General features: G+C 44.3%; 1 protein-coding gene across 3 annotated transcripts in view; it reads right to left on the reverse strand.

Annotated features, from left to right (window-relative positions):
• Positions 1 to 4007: 4007 nt before the first annotated feature.
• The window catches only part of MED13 (mediator complex subunit 13), a 158563-nt gene continuing 139119 nt past the window's right edge, over positions 4008 to 23451 (reverse strand). For 2 of the 3 annotated variants that reach the window (XM_087717101.1, XM_087717100.1), the window contains exons 23-30: positions 22359 to 22582; positions 20358 to 20500; positions 18826 to 18984; positions 16787 to 16975; positions 13280 to 13428; positions 8111 to 8284; positions 6812 to 6912; positions 4008 to 5523 (exon numbers count right to left, since the gene is read on the reverse strand). In XM_087717101.1, coding sequence (XP_087573227.1) covers positions 5391 to 5523; positions 6812 to 6912; positions 8111 to 8284; positions 13280 to 13428; positions 16787 to 16975; positions 18826 to 18984; positions 20358 to 20500; positions 22359 to 22582 — 1272 coding nt within the window. In that variant the 3' untranslated portion in view covers positions 4008 to 5390. The remainder of the gene's footprint in view (positions 5524 to 6811; positions 6913 to 8110; positions 8285 to 13279; positions 13429 to 16786; positions 16976 to 18825; positions 18985 to 20357; positions 20501 to 22358; positions 22583 to 23451) is intronic. The other variant, XM_087717103.1, reaches the window with a different exon arrangement.

Genomic DNA, 23451 nt, shown 5'->3' on the forward strand with positions numbered 1-23451 from the left:
TCTGCTTCCGGGTTAAAGCAATTGTACTTCCGCCAAAGGGGGGGGCAATGGCTCCAAAGGCAAGGAAAATGTCACTTCCGATGTAGCCCCACCCTCGTAAGGGCGGAGGTCGTTCCTTACTGGCTTCACTACCGCCCTCAAATCGACGGAAGCTTACTAGTGATGAATGTTGGAGCCCACAGAAGCGTTGTTGTGTGTTATTGTTGTTACATCTAAGTGCGTTGTGCTGCGTGTTGGACGCCGCGTGTGTTTTGTTGGGTTGTTTTATATGCTTTTGTTCTCCCTTTTATTACTGATCTTGAACCAGCCAGGTTTCTGTTAGAATAGAATAGAATAGAATAGATTTATTGAGAATGGAAGGTTGCAAATGACCAGCTGTCTGCAAGGAATGTAAATCCTTCCTTTCCCCACCATCCAGTCAGAGCCAAAGAAGCTTCAAGTGGCCTCAATGACTCTCTCAAAGGATGCAAATGACCAGCTGTCTGTAAGGAGTATAAATCTTTCCATTCCTCACCAGTTGGTCAGAGCTGAAGAAGCTTCTTGGATGAGAAGTGAAATGCCTTCCAAAGGATAAAACAAGGAAGTCCAGTTTCCTCCTGAGAAAACACCTTTGGGGAGAACAGTAACTATGTGATGTTCACAGACAGGAGGATTAGTCAGTAGGAGCGGCCCCTGGCTGAGTCTGTGAGGCTTCTGAAGCTGAGCAGACTTGGTTTAATACCTAGAAAGGGTACTAAGGGGTACCAAGCAAATAAATGTCCCAAGGGGTGTTGATACAGGTCCTCAACTTATGATTATGATTGTGCTGTGGGTCCCCCAGTGGCCAGTGGAGCTGGCAGCAGATTTGGACAGTGAGGAGGTTGGGGAGAAAGATGGGCCAGTCCTGGAGTCTGGGGAAGGCTCTGATGAGGGCTCTGTGTCCGAGGCAGAGAGGGGGCCGAGGCTGTCTGGCAATTATCAGCTGTCTTCGGAGTCAGAGATCAATGAGGCAGAAGATCAGCTAGAGCCTATTCCCGATGTGCGCATGCGCAGAGTTGCCAGAGGAAGGGAACAGCTAAAGAACAGGGGTCGACTTGGGAGTAAAGCCACAGTGGGATGAATGGCCCCTCCCAGAGGAAATAAAAGAGGAGCAAAGGGGGAGTGGAGTTTGCAGGAGACAATTAGTTCACTTAATTGGTTTGTGACTCTCCGAGGCTCCTTGCCAAGTCTTGCAGATATCGGCCTGGCAGCTCTCCAAGCCAGATAAGGTCTGTGACTGTAAATCCTCCTTTGAAAGACTTTGCCGGCTGTGAATGAGCAGAATTCACAGTCAATTAATAAAAGGGGCGTTTGTTGGTACAAGAAGTTTGCTTCATGCTCTCGGGAAGCATAGGTCAAAACGGATTGGGACCACTGCTAAGCAAGGCGGTTGTTAAATGAATCCCGCCTGATTTTACAACCTTTTTGCCGTTTTAAGGTCAGACGTTCTCCAAAATCAAGCCACGTGAACCTCAAGGAAGACTTCATGAATAATTTATTCTATTCGAATTTTAATTCTTAAAAGTATAGAAACCGGTTTCCATTTTCTGAATGACAATTTGTACAAGTTGGCATTCTGCAACAACACTTTATTCCTAATTTCTTTTCTTTTTTTAAAAAAAAATTCATCCCATTTACCATAATGTTCAATGAAGATTGGAAGCATTAAATACTGGAGGGGTGGGGCGAAAGCATTAAATGGTAACGATATAGAATTCTCCACCCATCCCGTGAAGGTGATCCAGCTTTTGTTTAAAACAAAAAAACAAAACAAAAACCAGCTATGAAACTTAACATTTCCAGAAACCATGCTTCTTTTCATGCCAAAATTCTCAGCTCCGGTTTATTTGGAAAACCTACTAGTTGTTAACATTTTCTTGAAAGTTTGATGCCAAGGAATTCATTTTCTTCCACTGAAACATTCCTCGCATAGCAACAAGTGCAAACTAATACGTATTTCCTGCAAGTTATTTAGGGATTTCATTTCATTGAAGACAGACGCTATTTTTAAGATCACAGTCATCTAAGGAGAAATTTCCTGAGTGAGGACAATTAATCAGTGGAACAATTTGCCTCCAGAAGTTGTAAATGCTCCAACACAGGAAGATTTTAAGATGATGTTGGATAGCCATTTGTCTGAAACGGTGTAGGGTTTCCTGCCTAAGCAGGGGGTTGGACTAGAAGACCTTCAAGGTCCCTTCCAACTCTGTTATTCTATTCTATTCCTTGAAATTCACTTGGAGGGAAAAAATTTTATTGTTCTTCTCTCAAATTACTCTCTCTCCCCTGGGGTTTTGAAGTCGTAAGAGGAGGCTGGGGTGGAAAAACCCATTCTGCTACTACATAAAAGGGCAGGTGCTATGTATAAAATTCAATATAAAATTCAATCAATTGGACAATCTTGAGAAATCCAGTCCAAAGACGTCTCTAGCAGAATGTCATTGGTTGAGGAACCTTGCAAAATATTAATAGAATAATATGCAAATGTTAATAGAATAATACGCAATGCCACAGGACTGCCATGCCGGAACAGAAAATATTAATAGAATTAATTATTAATAGAATAATACGCAATGCCACAGGACTGCTGTGTTGTAACAGAAAACCGTCAGCTGAAACTTTTGAACCAGTTTATAATTGAACGTGTTTGAATACAGGGAGCTAGACTTAGAATTGTCTGTTTAGTGACCAAAGTTACAACGGCACTGATAAAAGACGACGTGTTCATTTTTCACATTTAACGACCGTTGACAGGAGTCACATGATCAAAACTTAAGACACTCAGCAATTGGCATGTATTTATGATGGCTGCAGTTTCCCAGGGACAAATAACCTAAAGCAACAAATATGCCTTTATATTCCTTCCTTCTCCTATCCCCCCACCCCAATGGGTTGAACTGAGAGAGGGGGGCTGGCCCAAAGTCACCCAACTGGCTTCCATGCCTAAGGTGAGACTAGAACTCACAGTCTCCTGGTGATTGGCCCAAAGTCACCCAGCTGGCTTTCATGTCTGAGGCAGGACTAGAATTCACCATCTCCTAGGCCCAGAGTCACCCAGCCCAGTTATAATCTACCAGGTGCCTTAACCACTGAGTAGAGCAGGGAGGGAGGGAGGAAGAAAAGAAGGAAGGAAAAAAGATGGATAGAGGGAGAAAGGGACAGAGAAAGAAAGGAGAGGGGAGAGAGGGAGGGAGGGAGGAAAGAAGGAAGATGGCTAGAGGGAAAGAGAAGGAGAGAGACAGAGAAAGAAAGGAGAGGGGAGAGAGGGAGGGAGGAAGGAAGATGGCTAGAGGGAGAGAGAAGGAGAGGAACAGAGAGGAAAAAGATGGAGGAAGGAAAGAAAGAAGATGGATAGAGGGAAAGAAAAGGGGGAGAGGGACAGAGAAAGAAAGGAGAGGGGAGGGAGTGAGGGAGGAAGGAAGGAAGATGGATAGAGGAAAAAAGAAGGAGAGGGACAGAAAAAGGAAGGAGAGGAAAAAGATGGAGGAAGGAAGGAAGGAAGGAAGGAAGGAAGGAAGGAAGGAAGGAAGGAAGGGTCTATTGATAGAGTTAGAGGTAGCAGTGATCAGTTTGTGTTTTTTTCACATCCTTTTGTGTTTTCATCACACCAGGACGCAACCGCTTAGTTAAAAGAAAGGCCATATACAGATAAGCTTGATGTGCAAACAACGAAGATTAAATCAAGGCATGGAGAGATGTAGAGGTTAGGGTTTTTTTGTTTTTTTTTAAAAAGGAGGCTGACCTTGCATTAATGGACTCGATTCTGAAAGCATCTAGTGAAAATCTATTTAAATGAATAACAAACGGCAGCCTTCAGAAACCAAAATCAACTCGTTTTCTTACAGCCGCAATGGCTTTTAGCATTTTTAAAAAATGGCTTGAGCTAAGCTAACATTTCGACCTGAAAGGGAAAGGATTATGATAGAAGCGATTTCCACGTAATTCCGACTTCCCCGAGAGAAGTGTGATTTAGTGACGAACACAAATGCTTGAAAATGAAAGTGACACAGTTTATTGAGGGCAAGGATTTCTTTTGTTTTTAGAAAAAAAGTGTCGCAATTTCATCAGATGACACAGATTCTGTCTTGGCTTAAAATGCACACAGGGGAAAAAAACATCAGAGGCCCTTGTAGTCAAAAAAGCACATCCTCCTTCCTTCAAGAAACAGGGAAGGGAATCTGCCAAAGTTTTTAGTCTCGGCCCTCAACAGAAATACCAATAAAATAAAATAAAATAAAATAAAACAATTTATTATTATCATCTTTTTTTAAAATTCTCACTACAAGTTAAACCACCTAACAATATCACTTTTTTTTTATTTTAATATATTGCCATTATGTTAACTCTGCAAATGTGTGATATAAAATTGCTGTAAGACTTGGTACCTTTATTTTTTTTTTCTTCAATTTTATATAAACACAGTGGAACTTCATTACTGTACACGTATAATCTGCAACTACAGCTTAGCTGTAAATCTCCCACACGCAAAGGTATGGACATTTCTATCCCGCCCCACCTTCCTATAGTCCCCATTAAACTGTACATCAAGACCAAATACAAATTTTTTTGCGGTCCCCCATCCCTCCCCTCCCGCTTACAAAAAAATAACACTCTAAAAGCAATCTACCGCAAGTTTTCAATTAAGACGATTACAGATATAATTTTAGACCAATTGCTTTAAAGCAAGAAGGCAGTATAAACCTTCTAGGAAATTTTTTTTTTTTTATAAAAGAGGTTAAGAAATATAAGACAATTTATACATTTAAAAACTTACAATAAATAAGAGATGCAGGCATTTTTTTGTTTTTTGAATACTAGATACTATAATCCAATACAAGAACATTGCAATGTTCCAAAAAAACGTTCCGTAAATTAATATTATTTTTGTCGTTTCTCCCTCATTCGTCTTTTTTTTTTTTAATGGTCTCCATGCTCATTCGTTTTCTTTTAAAATATTTATTAACATGGCAGGGGCCTATGGCTCATAAACTCTTCACAAATACTGTGACAGGTTGATGGGCGGAAGGAGAATGGATACTTGGCTACTGAAAAGATGCATTATAATACATGTCGGCTGACCGGTTCACCACTTTGGCCAGTCAGATATACGCAATACACCAACAAAAAAACAAAACAAAAAAGGGAGAGAGGGGAACAAACAACCAGTTTACGCGCCTCCCACCGAAAGTCAGAATCCTTGAAACCAATGAAGGATGATTAACAGCCTCCCCCACTTCCCTCCATCACAAAAAAAAATGACGTTACAGAGAAGAATTAACTCGAGTCCTTTTCGGTGGAATTCTGGTTTTTCCCTTTTTTTTTTTTCCGGTTGTTGTTGTCTGTTCTTCGTCTCGCTCGGTTTGGGATAAAGATCACAGCATGTTCATGATAAAGTTATACAACTGATTCAGCACCACAAAGTGAATTGGGAGACACGACCGCCGGTCCTGGGTCGCAGGGTCACAGGTGAGCCAAGAGAGTGCATTGTACTGTTCCAACACAAACCTGGAGACGGAAACAAATCAAAACAGAGCATTAAAGGGAGGGGAGCTTTGGGGTTTTCAGAAAAGCTCAGCAGGTACAAAAAAATCCAGTGACTCAACTTCCAATCTCCACAAGCACATTGAAGTTCTACAGATAAGAAGAAACTGAACATCCGTCAGGAGAAAAGAGAGCTGTCCAGAGGATAAAGATGGTCCTCGACTTATGACCACCTCTGAGCCCCAAAATTTCCATTACTAAGCAAGACAATTGTTCAGTGAGTTTTGCGCCATTTTTATGACTTTTCTTTAGCTACAGGGGTTAAGTGAATCATGGCAGTTGTTAAGTTGTATGATGGTCCTTTACGGGGTGAAGAAACTAGGGAGGATTCCTTTTGGAGTTGTGGTCTCAAACCACAAAATGAGTGGTTTGGAACGAACTCCCCGTGGAGATTTGAACCCTCACCACCCTCCAGGCCTTCCGCAAAGCCGTTAAAACCTGGCTGTTCCGACAGGCCTGGGGCTAAAGAGCTGTTGCCCCCGTCTTGAATGGTATGACTGTCGTGTGTTTTTAAATTATGTATTGTTATGTATCTTTTATTTTTTATTTTTTGTCTGTACCCCCCCCCCTTCCCTGATTTGATTTGTTAGCCGCCCTGAGTCCCCTTCGGGGGAAAAGGACGGCATATAAATATAATAAATGAATGAATGAATGAATGAATGAATGAATGAATGAATGAATGAATGAATGAATGAATGAATGAATGGCAAATTAACAACAATAATAAAAATCTGCCTATTCCAGACTCTTGGGGAGAACTTGATAGGGGTAAACATCTGGCTGGAAGGAGAAGGAGATGGAGGAGGAGGAGGAGGAGGAGGAGGAGGAGGAGGAGGAGGAGGAGGAGGGGAAGGAGAAGGAGAAGGAGAAGGAGAAGGAGACCCCTGTCCAGTTAAGGGCTCTTCTGCCTCTTATCTGACTTGGCTTTGTCTCTTGTCCCAGTCTCCCAAGGTCTATAGACTATATCAGGAGTCCTCAAACTTGGCAACTTAAGACTTGTGGAGTTCAACTTCCAAAAGTTGAATAGCTGACTGGGGAATTCTGGGAGTTGAAGTTCACAAGTCTTAAAAGTTGCCAAGGTGGGAGACCCCTGGCTTGTATGGAGATAGAAAGGCAAAATAAAACAAACCAGCCATTGGAAGCTACGGACAGGTCAAAAGAGAGAGGCGCCCACTAGTGGCATCTTAACATAATGAAAAGGCGTTTCTGGGATAACAGACTTCACGCTTGCCCATGCAGGGAACAGGCCTACCTGAGGACGTCGGAAGTTTGATTCGAGTCAAGAGGGTGGGAGTGTTTGCTGTGAAGTAGCTCGTCCGATTGCACTGAAGGCACGTGGAGGTGCAAAGAAGCCTTGGAGAAAAAGCCAAAGCCCAGAGTCAGTGCTCAGCGTGAAGCTCATGTGACCCTTTATCCCCCAATTCAATCTGCAGTGGATGCTCCGTCTATGGGGCGAAATCTCGGAATCTTCTGTGCTAAGTGCCCTCGGTTACCACCATCTCCTAAGACTCGGGGCTTATTATCCCTTTGGGCACAGAATCAGGGAAAGCAGCAGGGAGCTGTACATTTCATGCACCTGTTTTACAGGTATGTTGTAATAGATAGAGGATACTTCTTTTCTGCCTGCCATACTCAATATGTCTTCCTTTACTATCCTTTCTTTTCTCCAGTCTCCTTTCCTTTCTTTCCGTTCTCTACGTTGCTTCAATCTCCTTTCCTTCTTCTCCTTTCCTTTCTTTTCCTTCCTTCCCCTCCCCTCCCCTTCTTTCCTTTCCTCTCCCTCCCTCCCACCCTCCCTTCCCTTTTTTCTTTTCCTTCTTTTCCTTTCCTTTCCTCTCCTCCCTTCCCATACCTTTTCCTTTCCTTTCCCTTCCCTAATCTCTTCCCTAACCCTTTCCTTCTCTAACCTCTTCCTTTCCTTTCCTTCTCTAACCTCTTCCTTTCCTTTCCTTTCCTTCTCTAACTTCTTCCTTTCCTTTCCTTCTCTAACCTCTTCCTTTCCTTTCCTTCTCTAACCTCTTCCTTTCCTTTCCTTCTCTAACTTCTTCCTTTCCTTCTCTAACCTCTTCCTTTCCTTTCCTTCTCTAACCTCTTCCTTTCCTTTCCTTCTCTAACCTCTTCCTTTCCTTTCCTTCTCTAACCTCTTCCTTTCCTTTCCTTCTCTAACTTCTTTCTTTCCTTTCCTTCTCTAACCTCTTCCTTTCCTTCCCTCCCTTCCCTTCCCTTCTCTAACCTATTGCTTCCCTTCCCTTTCCTCTTCTTTCCCTTCCCTTCCTTCCCTTCCTATCTCTCTTCCCTTTCCATTCTCCTTTTGTCCCAAAGGTATTTTCCCGAAATGAAGGAGCTTCTTGGATGAGAAACAAAACCTTAAAAAAAAAAAAACCAAGATAGTCCAGTTGCCTTTTTGGAAAACCCCTTTTGGCACCAACCTGACCTGGATGATTAAGAATCTCCGTAGCCGCTCTTCTCTCCTTGCCTTGCTTGCCTATTTTCCACATAACCTTCGACAAACACCCCTCCTTCCTATCCCCACGGAACAGGAGCTCCTTACCTTAAGAAACAGGGGACACTGATTTTGTGCTTGAGGACAGGCCGACCAAAACCAGTCAGGCAACGGACCTGCTTTAGCGGTGGAGACGAAGTAGCCGAGGGCCAACGGCTGCTGCAGGATGTTGGGGACTTCGTCGTGGGATTCGGTGGAGAGCAGCCGGTCTGTACCTTGACCCTGATACGAGCAACAGAGAAAAGGGGCATTTGGGATCAGCCTCAAAGGGATATAGTTCAGCAATTCAGCGTTCTGTTTTAGCTAGGGATCAGCTAGTTGCTCCTGGGAAGCTTACAAGCAAAACATGGAGAGTCCTCACGCGCGTGCGCGCGCGCGCACACACACACACACACACACACACACACACACACACACTCACACACACGTTTCCTTACCCCTCCTGGCCACAGAGTCTATAGCCATCAACAGCCTCATTGCCTAGAAATTTGTTAAATTCACCTTGAAAAGGATTTAAGTTACTCACCATTATCCTATATTCTGCTGGTCAATTTCATCAGGCAATATGTGAGTTTAACTATCGTATTTTTCAGAGCATAAGATGCACTAAGATATTGAAGTGGTAAATTTTTTTTTTAAAGGTTTTTGCACTCCGCAGATCTCCCAAACCCTCTGCATGCCTCTTTTTTTTTTTTTTTTTTTTGAGAAAAATGGGACATGCAGAGAGTTTGAGAGGCCTGCTCCCTGGGGCAAAAACTAGCAAAAAACGGGCCTGTTTTTTGCCAAAAAAGGAAGCATGCATAGACTTTGGGAGGCTTGTAGAGTGCTCCTGGGGGCGGGCGGCAAAAATGAACAAAAAACAGCCCGGTTCTTGCTTGTTTTTCCCCTCCACAGCCCCCAGGAGCATTTTGCAGGCCTCCCAAACCCTCTGCATGTCCATGTTTGCGAAAAACGGGATGAGGTTTCGGGAGGCCAAAAATGCTGTATTCAGTGTATAAGACGCACCCAGATTTTCATCCTCCGAAAAATACGGTATGGTCTCAGTGGTGGGATCCTTGCCAGTTTAACAATCGGTTTGGTGATCGCGTGCTTCACGATAGAAATAGCACTCAAGACCTATATACTACTTGGCAGTCCTCTCTAAGCAGTTTTACAGAGTCAGCCTCTTGTCCCCAACCATCTGGGTCCTCATTTTAACTGACTCCAGAAGGATGGAAGGCTGAGTCAACTTCGATCCGGTCAAGATCGGACTCCTGGCAGTGGGTAGAGTAAGCCTGCAATTCTGCATTCTAACCCATGCACCACCATGGCTCCTATTAGAGAGCCGAGGTGGCGCAGTGGTTAGGGTGCAGTACTGCAGGCCACTTCAGCTGACTGTTATCTGCAGTTCAGCGGTTCTAATCTCACCGGCTCAAGGTTGACTCAGCCTTCCATCCTTCCGAGGTGGGTGAAATGAGGACCCAGACTGTGGGGCGATATGCTGACTCTGTAAACCGCTTAGAGAGGGCTGAAAGCCCTATGAAGTGGTAGATAAGTCTAACTGCTATTAAGTATTAAGTATCTGATAATAGTTTCGGTCTTGAATTAATCTTAATATTAAAAGAAACCTATAACTGTATATTTGATGTTGTAAGTTCGTCCCCCGTCCCGCCCACGAGTCTTTTGAAGTGGATGGCCATAACAACACCATCAAAGACTAGCAATAGCACTTAGACTTATCTACTGCTTTGCAGGCCTCTCTAAGCGGTTTACAGAGTCAGCCTCTTGCTCCCCCACCTCTCCACAATCTGGCTCCTCATTTTACCGACCTCGGAAGGATGGAAGGCTGAGTCAACCTTGAGCCGGTGAGACTCGAAGTGCCAAACTGCTGGCAGTTGACAGTCAGCAGAAGTGGCCTCCAGAGAGTGGTGAGAATCGTTTTAGCAGGCATCTGATGACTAATTATTAATATTCTTGTTTGACTGTACCGCGCTAGGCTGCCAACTTTTTTATCCTGCTGATGTGGAATCACACACGTTATTTGGGTTTATCGTTCTGCAAACTTCTTAGTGCATCGCGTTTCTTTTACAGGTAGTCCTTGACTTACAATAGTTTGTTTAGCGAGCGTTCGAAGTTGCAACAGCACTACAAAAAGGGACTTGTGATTTAGAACTGTAGCAGCCTCCCCAGAATCACATGATCAAAATTCAGACAGCTGGGCAACTGGCTCGTATTTATGACGGTTGCAGTGTCCCGTTTTGCGACGTTTTCCCAGCCAAAGTCAATGGGGAGGCCAGATTCACTTAACAACTGGGTTACTAACTTAACAATTGCAGTGATTCTTTTAACTGTGGCAAGAAAGGTTGTAAAATGGGGCAAAACCCACTTAACAAATGTTTTGGCCTAGCAACAGAAATGCTGGGCCTCCATTGTGGTCGTAAGTCAAGGACCCACCTGTATGAATATATCCTTCCCATGTACAATCCCATAAGTGTGCTATTACATTTTCCCTTATTCCCTCTTTCTCCACAACAGTATTTGCTTGTGAGGAATGATAGTTCAACCTGCTGATATTTTGATTGCTATTTTTGCCACTGCCTTCAGCTCTATATTTTCCTTTTAACATGCTGCAGCATATTGTAAGGGTGATCATGTTTCTACTGTATTTTTTGGAGTATAAGACGCACCAAGGTTTTAAAGAGGGAAATTTTTTAAAAAAGTTTTTGTACTCTGCAAACCTCCCACAAATGGGCCATTTTTCGTGAAAACGGGCCTGTGTTTTTTTTTCCTCCAAAAAAAGGGCATGGATAGCTCTTGGGAGGCTTGTAGAGTGCTCCTGGGGGGGGGGGAGGAGAGCAAAAAACGAGCAGAAAACAGGCCCATTTTTTGTCAATAAAAGGGCATGGATAGCCTTTAGGAAGTTTATAGAGTGCTCCTGGAAGGCGGGGGGTGGGTGTGGGTGGAGAATTGAGCAAAAAACGGACTGTTTTTTGCTCATTTCCCCCCCCCCCCAGCAGTTCTCTGAAAGCCTCCTACAAGCTATGCAAGACCATTTTGGTGAAGGGGGCGGGGTTTCAGGAGGCAAAAAATGCTGTATTCAGTGTATAAGACGCACCCAGATTTCAGCCTCTTTTTTTGAGGGAAAAAGGTTCGTCTTATACTCTGAAAAATACAGTACTTGCAAATAACGTTGCATTTTAATTTCTGGTAGCTAGAATGGCCTATCCCTGCTCCTATCTTGATAACAACATGGAAGTTTTGTCTTCTTCCAGGGTTCTGTTTTTCGATTCCCAGAATCAATCAATCAATCAACCTTCCTACCTACCTACCAATCAATCTATCTGTGTGTGTGTGTGTTTGTGTGTTCCAGCATAACTCTGGAACGCCTTGAGCAATTTCAACCAAACTTGGTACACAGATGACTTACACTCTGGAAACAAATACTGTGGGTGTACAACACCCCTACCACCTCTCAGGATGTGTGTTCTGCTAAGATACAGCCTGTTGTGCCTTCAAATGGTTTCTACCGTACTGCCATAAAATGGCTTCTACTGTACAGCGCAATAGAGTTGCCATGGTAACGGCTTCACAGTACTCCACAAGAGGGCTCCACTTTCCTGACGCTTCGGGGGGGTGGGGCATTTGTAACTAATGTAATTGTCATCGACATCAGGGCTTTTCCTGTCTAATACAGGATTAGGATAAATAAATATCCGGGCAACGCGTGATTATCAACTAGTATCCTATAAGCCTAGAGATTTAGGAGTTGAGCAGGCTGAATTGAGGGTGGGTTAAACATGTCATCAGTTTGGAATCATTGTGCATCCACAAGGAACCAAGGCCAGCCCTCCATGAATTACACTGACCTTTATCTAACGCCAACTGAACTTTAACTGTTAACTGATCAGATTCTGTTGTATAGGTGACAAAAATAAACTCTTAGTGTTTTGAACTCCACTCCTCTCCCTGGTTAATTGCGGCCTATAGGAGGTTTCCCACTCAAATGCTTACTTGGTGGAACCCTGCTTAGCCTTTTCAAGATTAGCTCAGCCACCTACTATGATAATCAAATTATAGTTTTGTAGATCTGATCTTCTGTGAGTCCCTTGGACTGCAAGGCCATCCAACCGGTCAATCCTAGAGGAGATCAACCCTGACTGCTCTTTAGAAGGCCAGATCCTGAAGGGGAAACTCAAATACTTTGTCCACCTAAAGAGAAGGATGGACTCCCTGGAGAAGAGTCTGATGCTGGTAACGATGGAGTGCAAAAGAAGAAAGGGATGACAGAGAAGGAGGTGGCTGGATGGAGTCACCGAAGCAGTCGGTGTGAGCTTAAATGGACTCTGGGGGATGGTAGAGGACAGGAAGGCCTGGAGGGATCTTTTTTTTATCTTTTATCTTTTTTTTTAATCTAGTTTATTTATATGCCGCCCTTCTCCGGGAGGGACTCAGGGCGGCGAACAACTTGGAGGGGGAAAGGGAACATAAAACACATTACACATGGTTAAAATAAACAAGAATCATACAGCCATACAGGTCGAGAGGGGAGGGGAACTCATCAACCCCAGGCCTGCCGGCACAGCCAGGTTTTGACGGCTTTCCGGAAGGTCTGGAGAGAGGTGAGAATCTCTGGGGGGAGTTCATTCCAAAGGGCCGGAGCTGCCACAGAGAAGGCCCTCCCACGGGTGGTAGCCAGGTGGCATTGGCTGGTGGACGGGACCCATAGGAGGCCGACCCTGTGTGATCTAACGGGTCTTTGGGAGGTAATTGGCAGCAGGCGGTCGGGATGTTGTCCATGGGGTCATGATGGGTCAGACATGACTTCACAACTAACAACGTTTGAAAAAGTCAGGATGATCACACATAAAGCCATATTAGGATATTGTCTCCAACACTTCATACAGGTAGTCCTTGAGATATAACAGCACGGAAAAAAGTGACTTATGGCCATTTTTCATACTTAACGGCCATTGCAGCCTCCCAGCGGTCATGCGTGATCAAAATTCAGACGCTTGGCAACCAACTCCATGGGTTCCATGGAGGTCCACGTCCATGGGGTCGCGATGGGTCAGACACAACAGATCTGATCACCCTGCCAAGCATCATCATCATCATTACTGTGAACCTGTAAGCATTGACTGCAGGAGCATTTAAGTGTTCTGAAGTAATCCCTACATCCAAGAAGAAATTTCAATCAGGTCCAACAACAACAACAACTGTTTTCTCATGCAAAGTTACCTTGCCCATATCACCTCCATGGGTGAAGTGAGAACCTGGTGAGTGAACAGGGGATCCCGTTGGGGACGCAGGAAGGATGCTTATGATATCAGGATCCAGGTCATCCCCAGTGTCCAGCAAATCAAAGATTCCCATTCCATCCGCTCCATCTTGAAAGAAAAAGATTCACAGAAATAGAAGGAAAAAAAAAACGTTGACTAAGAGAAGCAACTCACATGGTTGATTTTTTTTTTTTAAAAAAAGAAGAAAACATACACACATCCATTCGAAGTTAGCCCCAATGGTCATAAATTGGCTGATAGATTTGATGGGATTTGATTAGATCTGCTGTGACGTGGATAGTTGCCCATCTTGAAACAATTCTGAGTAGCTCAATAAAAGAGCAATAAAATTACCGTATTTCTCAGACTATAAGACACATTGGAGTATAAGACGCACCAAGATTTTGAAGAGGCAAACAAACAGAAAAAGTTTTTTGCACTCTGCAGGCCTCCCAACCCTCTGCACACCTCATTTTTTTCTGAAAAACGGGGCATGCAGAGAGTTTGAGAGGCCTGCAAAGTGCTCCTGGGGGCTGGGGAGGGGATTTTCACCCTCTTTTTTGGGGGAGAAAAAGGTGCGTGTTATATTCCGAAAAACACGGTATTAAAAACACATAACAAAAACTAACAAACCTGGCACTTTAGTCAACCCCCCATCCCCAGGTTATAATGCTACCACAGTGCCTATGTGAAGAGCCAGATTTTTATTGGCTTTCCAGAAAGCTAAAGGAGGGGGGGAGTGTATTCCATAACCAGCTGTGGTGTGTTTCCAAGGCCAATTCAAGATGCTGCCCTACATGGCTTGCGGCTCAGGTTCCCTAAGGCAGTGTTTCTCAACCTTGGCAACTTGAAGATGTCCGGACTTCAACTCCCAGAATTCCCCAGCCAGCATTCGCTGGCTGGGGAATTCTGGGAGTTGAAGTCCGGACATCTTCAAGTTGCCAAGGTTGAGAAACACTGCCCTAAGGAACCATCTCCTCCCAGTCCTTTCTGCATGCCCAGTTCCATCTTAGCAGAATGGGAATGCTGCAGGTAACGTCAGCCAAAGAGTGAGGACCAGAAAATAGGCTTTATCCCTAGTGGTCCCTGCTCTAAGGAATATTTTCCCTTCGGAGATTAAAATGGCTCCAACCGTTAACTGTGTTCCCTTAACCTGGGTGATGAATGTTTCAAATGCCTGGTTCCTTGGCTGTATTGCTACTAGCCAAGTATCTTGGCTGCAATTTATATTTATTTATTTACTAGCTGAATATCTGTGCTCTGCAACGAAACTATGTGATCGGGCTTGATAAATCGACATTTACAACTTGAAAATTTAAGTAGAAATTACAATTGGCCTCTCCTCTCCCCTTCTCTTCCTCAGGCTTGCCCCACAGAAGCGTCTCCTATCCTATCCCCTTCTCTCCAGAGTTATTTTCAGGTTTGGAGGGGGAGTAGAATGTCTTAACTCCTTAGCATCAGAGCATGTTAATAATAAGCAATGGGTGGAAACTAATCAAGGAGAGAAGCAACTTAGAACTGAGGAGAAATTTCCTGACAGTGAGAACAATTAATCAGTGGAACAGAAGTTGCCTCCAGAAGTTGTGAATGCCCCAACACTGGAAGTCTTTAAGAAGATGTTGGACGGCCATTTGTCTGAAATGGTGTAGGATTTTCTGCCTAAGCAGGGGGTTGGACTAGAAGACCTCCAAGGTCCCTTCCAACTCTTATTCTATAATGTAAGAAATACTAATGATCTGATGGTCATTTCAAATAATCCTTTCTTAGCGAGCACCTAGATGCCAAGAGGCACATACGTGGCAAATTTCAAGTTTGTGGGCTTTACGGTTCTGGAGATTTCATGATCACGCATGAGTGGTTTTCATATATATCTATCTATATCTATCTATATCTCTATATCTCTATATCTCTATATCTCTATATCTCTATATCTCTATATCTCTATATCTCTATCTATCTATCTATCTATCTATCTATCTATCTATCTATCTATCTATCTATCTATCTATCTATCTATCTATCTATCTCTATCTATATATACGTGGCTCTTCTACTCGGGTGCAACTGCCTACTCTGATGTAACTCTTTTGCTCAGATGCAGCTAACCAGGAAAGAGGCTATGATGACATTGAGTGGGAGTGTGGCTGAGGGTCATGGTGATTGGTGATGGTGGGTGGGTGTCATCTGGGTGGAGTTGTGGGTGGAGCTGGGTGGGGTAATGGTACAATATATATGGGTGATGGTGTTAACTTGGTTAGAACCGACTTGGATTTGAATTTACGAGCCTCGAGACAAAGTTCAAAAGAAACCCCTTCATTTATTAGGATCAACATTCTGGTGTCTACTCCTGCGGAGCCAAAACTGCTTCCGCTTAATTGCGTTTGAACTGTACTCCTCTATCCCCTCCCTTCTGTCATGCGTCATAGATCATATTCACGAACTAGGTTGTAGAAATATGAGATCCAACTCTGGCCGAAGGTATGCATGGAATCCTCCCCTGAATCCAACCTGATAATAGTCATGGCAACGTTTTACAAGTTGACATATGTGCTGTCGCACTGAATGACCTGTGATTTGCTTTGCAACTGCAATACATGTTTTAAGTTGGGGTGTCCAAATGTAGTTTCGCTTCATGACCATGCTATTTTGGGGAGGTCTTACTATTTTTGAGGTGCGGGAGGTGGCGAGCGTGGTCACCTCATGGCTGCTGCTGTGTTGCAGTATTTTTGGGGAGGGCTTATTTTAGCGCATGCGCTTAAAAGCCCGATTGGGCTTATTATCCAGGGAGGTCTTATTTTCAGGGAAACAGGGTGTACTTGTGGAGAGTGTGGTGTTTGGGAGTCCTGAACCAGCAGGAGGGAAGCCCCCACATCCAGGGATTGCAAGTAGTCTTCGACTTACAAACACTCGTTTAGTGACGGTTTGAAGTTGCAATGGCCCTGAAAAAAAGTGACTTATGGCCAGTTTTCAGAGTTATGACGGTTGCAGCATCTCCCGTGATCATGTCATCAAAGTCAGCATGTATTTATGACCATTGCAATGTCCTGGGGTCAAGGGATCGATCCCCTTTTGCAACCTCACAAGCTGACTTCTGACAAGCAAAGTCAATGGGAAAAGCCAGATCTGCATGATTCACTTAACAACTGCAGTGATTCACTTAACACCTGAAGCAAAAAAAAAAAGTTGCAAAATCGGGCAAAACTCTCTTAATAACCATCTTGGACTTAGCCACGGACATTTTAGGCTCAATTATGGTCGTAGGTCGAGGACTACCTGTACCAAGGAAAGAGTGCACGGGCTGTTGGGAGCCAATGGGCACAGCTGCCTTCCACATCCTGACCCAATAAAACGGCTGCATCTTAACCTGCCATTCCCTCCCTTTTCCTATCAATTGAACTATCGACCAGTTAACATTCCCACACACGCCCATGCAGGCCCATGCGTGCACACACGCACACACACAAACCATTGTTCGGATTAAAGGCCAGTTCCAAACCAGTTTCAGTGGTGTAGGTGGATGGTGCCAGCTGCACGGACGCAGAGGTGGGGAACACGAGTATATGAGTGCACGAAGTGTCCTGGGGGGTGTTGAGCTGGGAGGTCTGCATGTTTAGGGTGGTGCTGCGTCCAAACACTGAGCCAGTGGATACGGAGTCTTTAGGAAAAAAGAAGAATGGGGGAGAATTACCCATGCGATCAACAGCAATAGCAAGTAGCAACAGCAGTAGCAGTTAAGACTTATATACCGCTTCGCAGTGCTTTACAGCCCCTCTCTAAGCGGTTTACAGAGTCAGCCTATTGCCCCCGACAATCTGGATCCTCATTTGACCGTCTTTGGAAAGAGGTAAGGCTGAATCAACTTTGAGCAGGTGGGAATCGAACCGCTGGCAGTTGGCAGAGCTTGCCTGCAATAGCGCCGGCACTTAAGACTTACGTGCCGCTTCACAGTGCTTTACAGCCCTCTCTAAGCAGTTTACAGAGTCAGCCTCTTGCCCACAACCATCTGGGTCCTCATTTGACCGACCCCAGAAGGATGGAAGGCTGACTGAGGTGCGGTGAGGCAATGGTTAGAGTGCAGTACTGCAGGTTGATCACCGGCTGCCAGCAGTTTGGCAGATTGAATCTCACCAGGCTCAAGGTTGACTCAGCCTTACAGCCTTCAAAGGTGCATTAACAGATTAACAGAGTTTGGAAGGGATCTTGCAGGTCATCTAGTCCAATCCCCTGCCCAAGCAGGAGACCCTACACCTGGCTCTACCTAGGATCGTCCTGATTGTGAGGCGAGAGCTCCACCTTTGGTCACAGCAGCAGGTCCGTAAAATGAGGACCCAGATTGTTGGGGGCAAGAGGCTGACTCTGTAAACTGCTTAGAGCGGGCTGTAAAGCACTGTGAAGCGGTATATAAGTCTAAGGGCTATTGCTATTGCGCTGGTCAGACTGTCAGCAAAGTTAGCCTGCAATACTGCACTCTAATCACTGCGCCACCCTTAGGGGTGGTCCTTGTCTTCCTCAACTACTAGTCCTCTACCAGAAGCCTGGGAGTTTGAGGGTTTTGTGCAGGATTTTCCCTGGACAGGAAGCACTTAGACTTATATACCATCCCAGTGTTTTGCAGCACTCTCTGGGTGATTTGTAATGTCAGCATATTGCCCCCAACAATCTGGGTCCTCATTTTACTGAGATCAGAAAGCTGGAAGGCTGAGTCAACCTTGAGCCTCATCAGGATCAAATTACAGACTGTGGGCAGAATTTGCCTGCAGTGCTGCATTCTAATCACTGTGCCACCAGGGCTCAATCCTGTCTTTGCCCTCCCTCCCTCCCATTCTTCCCTTTCGTTTCCTTCCTTAATTCTTCCCCTTCTTGCTTTTTCAAGAATCTTCCTTCCTCCCTTTCCTTCCTCTTTCTCCTTCCTTAATTCTTCCTCCTTCCCATCACTTCTTGCTTGCTCAAGAATCTATCTATCTTCCTTCCTTTTTCCCTCCCTCCCTTTCTTTCCTTTCCTTCCTCAATTTTCCTCCTTCCCTTCTTGTTCAAGAAACTTTCTTCCTTTCTCCTTCCTTAAATCTTCCCCCCTCCCTTCACTTCTATTATCTATCTATCTATCTATCTATCTATCTATCTATCTATCTATCTATCTATCTATCTATCTATCTATCATCTATCTATCTATCTATCTATCTATCATCTATCTATCTATCTATCATCTATCTATCTATCTATCATCTATCTATCTATCTATCTATCTATCTATCTATCTATCTATCTATCTATCTATCTATCTATCTATCTATCTATCTATCTATCTATCTATCTATCTCCCTTCCCTTCCCTTCCCTTCCCTTCCCTTCCCTTCCCTTCCCTCCGTAAAATTCCCGTCAGCCCTATTTTTTTTGGAGTAAAATTTATTAGACGCCTATCTTATCCCTCAGTAACTCTGAGAAGGTTACAATATTAAAATTCCCTCTTGCGGGAGTTCCAACCCGATGAAAAGGACTCGGCACATACCTGGCATGATCACGAAAGATCCTTGAGGTTCCATAGCCACTAAGCAAGCACTGAGGATGCTGGGGGAATCAGCAGCAGAAATCCCGCACATCCTGCACATATCTTTGAGCCTCTTGCTAAGAGACTGCAGGTTCCGGCGACTCAATAAACAGCTCCAATCTGGAAAGGAAACAAGAGCGGCTGATTAGCTGGGACATCATTTTTCTGTAGTCTTCCAGAAAGCAATACTGTCTGCTGAGAAAAAGTTAATCATTTGTGGAGGCTTTTAAAGAGAAGAGGCAAGGGAGATTCCCGCCACTTCAGAACTGCAAACGGTTAGAATGTCCATGTGTTTATTTGCTCTTTGGTCTTAAAAGCCAAAAGGGAAAATCGGTGAGGGTTACAGGTTGTCCTCGACTTACAACCGCAACGGAAGCCAAAATTTCCGTTGCTAAGCAAAACAGTTCTTAAGGGGGTTTGCCCCATTTGGTGTCCATTCTTGCCATGATCGTTAAGTGAATCCCTGTCGTGGTTAAGTTAGTGACACAGTTGTTAAGTGAATCTGGCTTCCCCCATTGACTTTGCTTGTCAGAAGGTCGCAAAAGGGGATTGTGTGACCCCCAGGATACTGCAACCGTCATAAGTAGGAGTCAGTTGCTAAGAGTCTGAATTTTGCTCAGGTGACCTGGGGGATGCAGCAATGATCCTAAGTGTGGAAATGGTCATCCGTCACTTTTTTCAATGCCGTCATTAAGTACATGCCAGATGCCAAGCATCCAAATTTTGATCATGTGACCACGGGGGAACACTGCAAAGGTTGTAAGTGTGAAAAATGGTCATAGGTCACTTTTTTCAGTGCTGCGGTAACTTTGAATGGTCACTGAATGAATGGTTGTAAGGCGAGGACTACCTGTATGTTTAGACCAGGGGTGTCAAACTCGATTTCATTGAGGACTGCATCAGGTTTGTGTTTGACCTTTGGGGGGAGAACGGGGAGCATGACCAGCTCAACGTCACTCATGTTGGGGGCACCTGTGTTGGCCAAGTGCTAAGGCAGGGCTTCCCTAAGACCCTCCCTCACTCTCATTATAACTTTCCTTCCTTTTCCCTTCCCACTTCATTCTCCTTTCTTTTTCCTTTCCTTCTTTTTCCTTCCTTGCTCTCTTCCCATCTTCCCTTCTTTTTCTTTTTCTTTTCTTTTCTCCTTTCCTGTCCCTTCTTGCATGCTCAAATGCAAAAGGGGAAACATTTCTCCTCTAGTTTTGTTTTTAGTTTGTTTTACTAGCCCGCTGCCAGAGAAAACGGAGACTGGTCCCGTTTTCAGCCCCGATGGCCAGAGAAAATGAAGCCCAGGGACCGCCCACGGATGAAAATGGGGCCCATTTTCACTGTTTCACTCCCTTCTCACTGGCAGAGGCACCGTGGGCTGGTCCTTTGCCGTTTTCAGGGCAGCCCCGTGGCCCAGATCTAAGTACCCCACGGGCCGGATGAGCTTGACACCCCTGGTTTAGACAGTTTATATATCACCATTTCAGGGCTGGCTTCTACAGTACCTTTCAGCTCCCCATGGCCGATTCTTCCAAGACGTCCTATTACAACTCTCCATGGCACAGAACTCATCTGGACAAGACCCAAGCACCACTCCCAGAGTTTCTGAAGACCGAGCCTACGAGCAGATCCTTTTTTCCTACGAGCCCTGTTGAAAAACGAAAGTTCTTTGGCAAATAGCATCTCAGGCACAAAGAATGGGGACCACACGTTAAGTTCCAGTTAGGTTGACTTATTGCTCATGCCTTTACACAAGAATCTAGTCAGCTAACAGTCAGCACTACATTGGCACTATATAAAAATCAATGAAAGTCAAAAAAAAAAATCAATGAAATTCCAAAGGGGTTGGACTGGGACTGTTTGTGGGAACGTAAGGACTCCAGGCTGATTCCTCTCTTGACTCCTGCCCCAGGCTCTGTCTCTCCTTCTCCTACATAGTTGTCCACGCCCTCCTCAGCTGCTCCCCAAAAAGAACAGTTTGGCCTGCTACATAATCCAATGGTACTCCCAAAGGCGCCTTTGCAAGAGGCAAGTGGACTTGTTTTTCATTGAAGGAAAAGAAAAGGAGGAGCTGAAGAAGCCTCTGGGATGAGAAGCGAAACGTCTTCAAAGTAAAACCAGAAAGTCCAGTTGCCTCTTGAAAAAAAAAGCACCTTTGGGACAAGCATAACCTGGATGATTGTACTTGTACTTGTACTTGACGCCTCTTCACCCATCGTGGGTATAGGCGACTTCCATGGAAATTTGACGCCACTGTATACGGTGATCCATGGAAGCTGTTTCGGCTGGATATACCCAAGGGGACGCCAGAGCCCGATTGGTGGGAACGGGGGGCACCACGTGAAGGCCGGGTTGTCGTTTGATAGTTGAGAGGCTTTGCAATAAGCGTTGCAATGTATTTTGCGCATCAACTATCCTTACCTGGATGATTGAGAATCTTCATAGTCAAAATCAAACAGTACGTTTGTTGTATTTTTTTTCTAAAGTTAGCCGTTTCAAATTTGAAACTTTACTGAATTTCTTCCTCTCACTCAGTTATGTTAACTTAAACGTTTTAACATTTTATATTGTTGTTTTTATTTTGTAAGCGGCCCAGAGTTGTTTGATGGCGAGAAGGGTGGCATACAAATTTAATGAAAAAAATAAATAAGCGAAGAGGGCAAAAACAAACAGACAAACAACAAAAAAACACAACCCTGCACGCCTTACAAAATGGATGGCATTCCTACTCTTTCCTACTTTTTAAAAATGAAAGAGAGCCAAAAAAGGAAGTTAGGCAGGAAACTAGGAAGGAAGGAAGGAAGGAAGGAAGGAAGGAAGGAAGGAAGGAAGGAAGGAAGGAAGGAAGGAAGGAAGGAGGGTGGGTGGGCGGGCAGGTGGGAAGGAAGGAAGGAAGGAAGGAAGGAAGGAAGGAAGGAAGGAAGGAAGGAAGGAAGGAAGGAAGGAAGGAAGGAAGGTGGGTGGGCAGGTGGGAAGGAAGGAAGGAAGGAAGGAAGGAAGGAAGGAAGGAAGGAAGGAAGGAAGGAAGGAAGGAAGGAAGGAGGGAAGGAAGGATTTCTTATCAAATAGGAGTAAAATACACCAGCATAAAAACTTTCATAGTAATATAAGCACACCATAAAAATGAGATAAGATCATTTCTGGAAGAGAAGAATTCATAGTGTATTTTCTCCGAAAAAGAAGAAAATAAATAAATAAACAGGAGGAGAATAGACAGAACTCATCTGTTGTTAGTTGATAATTTATAGAATTCTTGGCTTGCTGGGGAATTCTGGGAGTTGAAGTTCACGGGTCTTAAAATTGCCCAAGGTTAGGACACCCTGATTTATAGAAACGTATTCCAAGAGAACTCTTGTTATTGTCCTTATACTTGCAACATAAACCATCTGACTCTTCCGTTAAAACGGGCTGCTAAATGATCTTAAAAGGCCACTGTCCCCTATTTGACTTAACAATCTCAAAACATTCCGCGCGCACACAAAAATGAGGAAAGGATATTGGTGTACCTGTTCGGTACGTCAATGTTTATGATGCAGGTTTCCAGAAGTTCTCCGTAGAGATCTGTGCAGGATGCGAGGAGCCACCTTTGATCGTGAGACAGACAGTAGCCCACAAAAAGCACGTTGTATTTTTGCCCGGCCTCGCCAAATGTTTCCCCCAGCTCAGTCTGTTTATCTTTGACAGGAGCCAGGATGAAAGGTGGAGCGTAGAGTTTAATACACTCAGGTCTCTGCATAGCGCACACAGAGGGGGAGGGGGGGACAGAATATTGGAAACGTTAGCTATGTTTTCCAGTCATTAAGTCCTATATTTTTAAAATAAAATAGACTTGTCTCTCTCCCAAACCCACCTTCTGTTTTCACAAATGCATCATTCATATCTATCGCTAATTCCACACCCCGTTCTCAATTGTGCACAGAAAGCAGCCGAGTAGGCAGCTCATTAGTTAAACTTAGTACGGCCTAGCAATAAATAGACCGTCATTCTAATATTTTAATCATGTTGCCAAGTTTGGCGTTGAAGAACATGATTATAAAGTTGAGCAGAGATGTGAGAAAAGAAAAGCTACGGGCACAGGTAGTCCTCGACTCGCAACCATTCATTTAGTGCCTGTTCAAACTTACAAAAGTGACTTATGACCATTTTTCACACTTATGGCTATTGCTGCATTTTCGTAAGACATGTGATCAAAACTCAAGATACTTAGCAACTGATTCATATTTATGACGGCCACAGTGCCCCGGAGTTACGTGATCTCCTCTTGCGACCTCCTCACAAGCAAAGCCAATGGGGAAGCTGGATTATTTTAAACAGCTGTGTTACTAACTTAAAAACTGCAGTGATTCCCTTAACAACTGTGGCAGGAAAGGTCATAAAATGGGACAAAACTCACTTAACAACTATCTCGCTTAGCAACAGAAATGTTGAGCTCAATAGTGGTCCTAAATCAAGGACTACCCATAGTCCTGGATTTACGACCACAGCTGCAACCAGAACATCCACTGCTAAGCGGTGCCGTGTCATGGCGTAATGATGCCCGATTTCACGACCTTTTTTTTTTTGCCATGGCAGTTAAGCAAATCACATGGTCATTAAGTG

Source organism: Thamnophis sirtalis, unplaced genomic scaffold (genome assembly GCF_051295495.1).
Source record: "Thamnophis sirtalis isolate CommonGarterSnake01/CBP01778 unplaced genomic scaffold, rThaSir2_p1.2 scaffold_6, whole genome shotgun sequence".
NCBI classification, from domain to species: domain Eukaryota; kingdom Metazoa; phylum Chordata; class Lepidosauria; order Squamata; family Natricidae; genus Thamnophis; species Thamnophis sirtalis.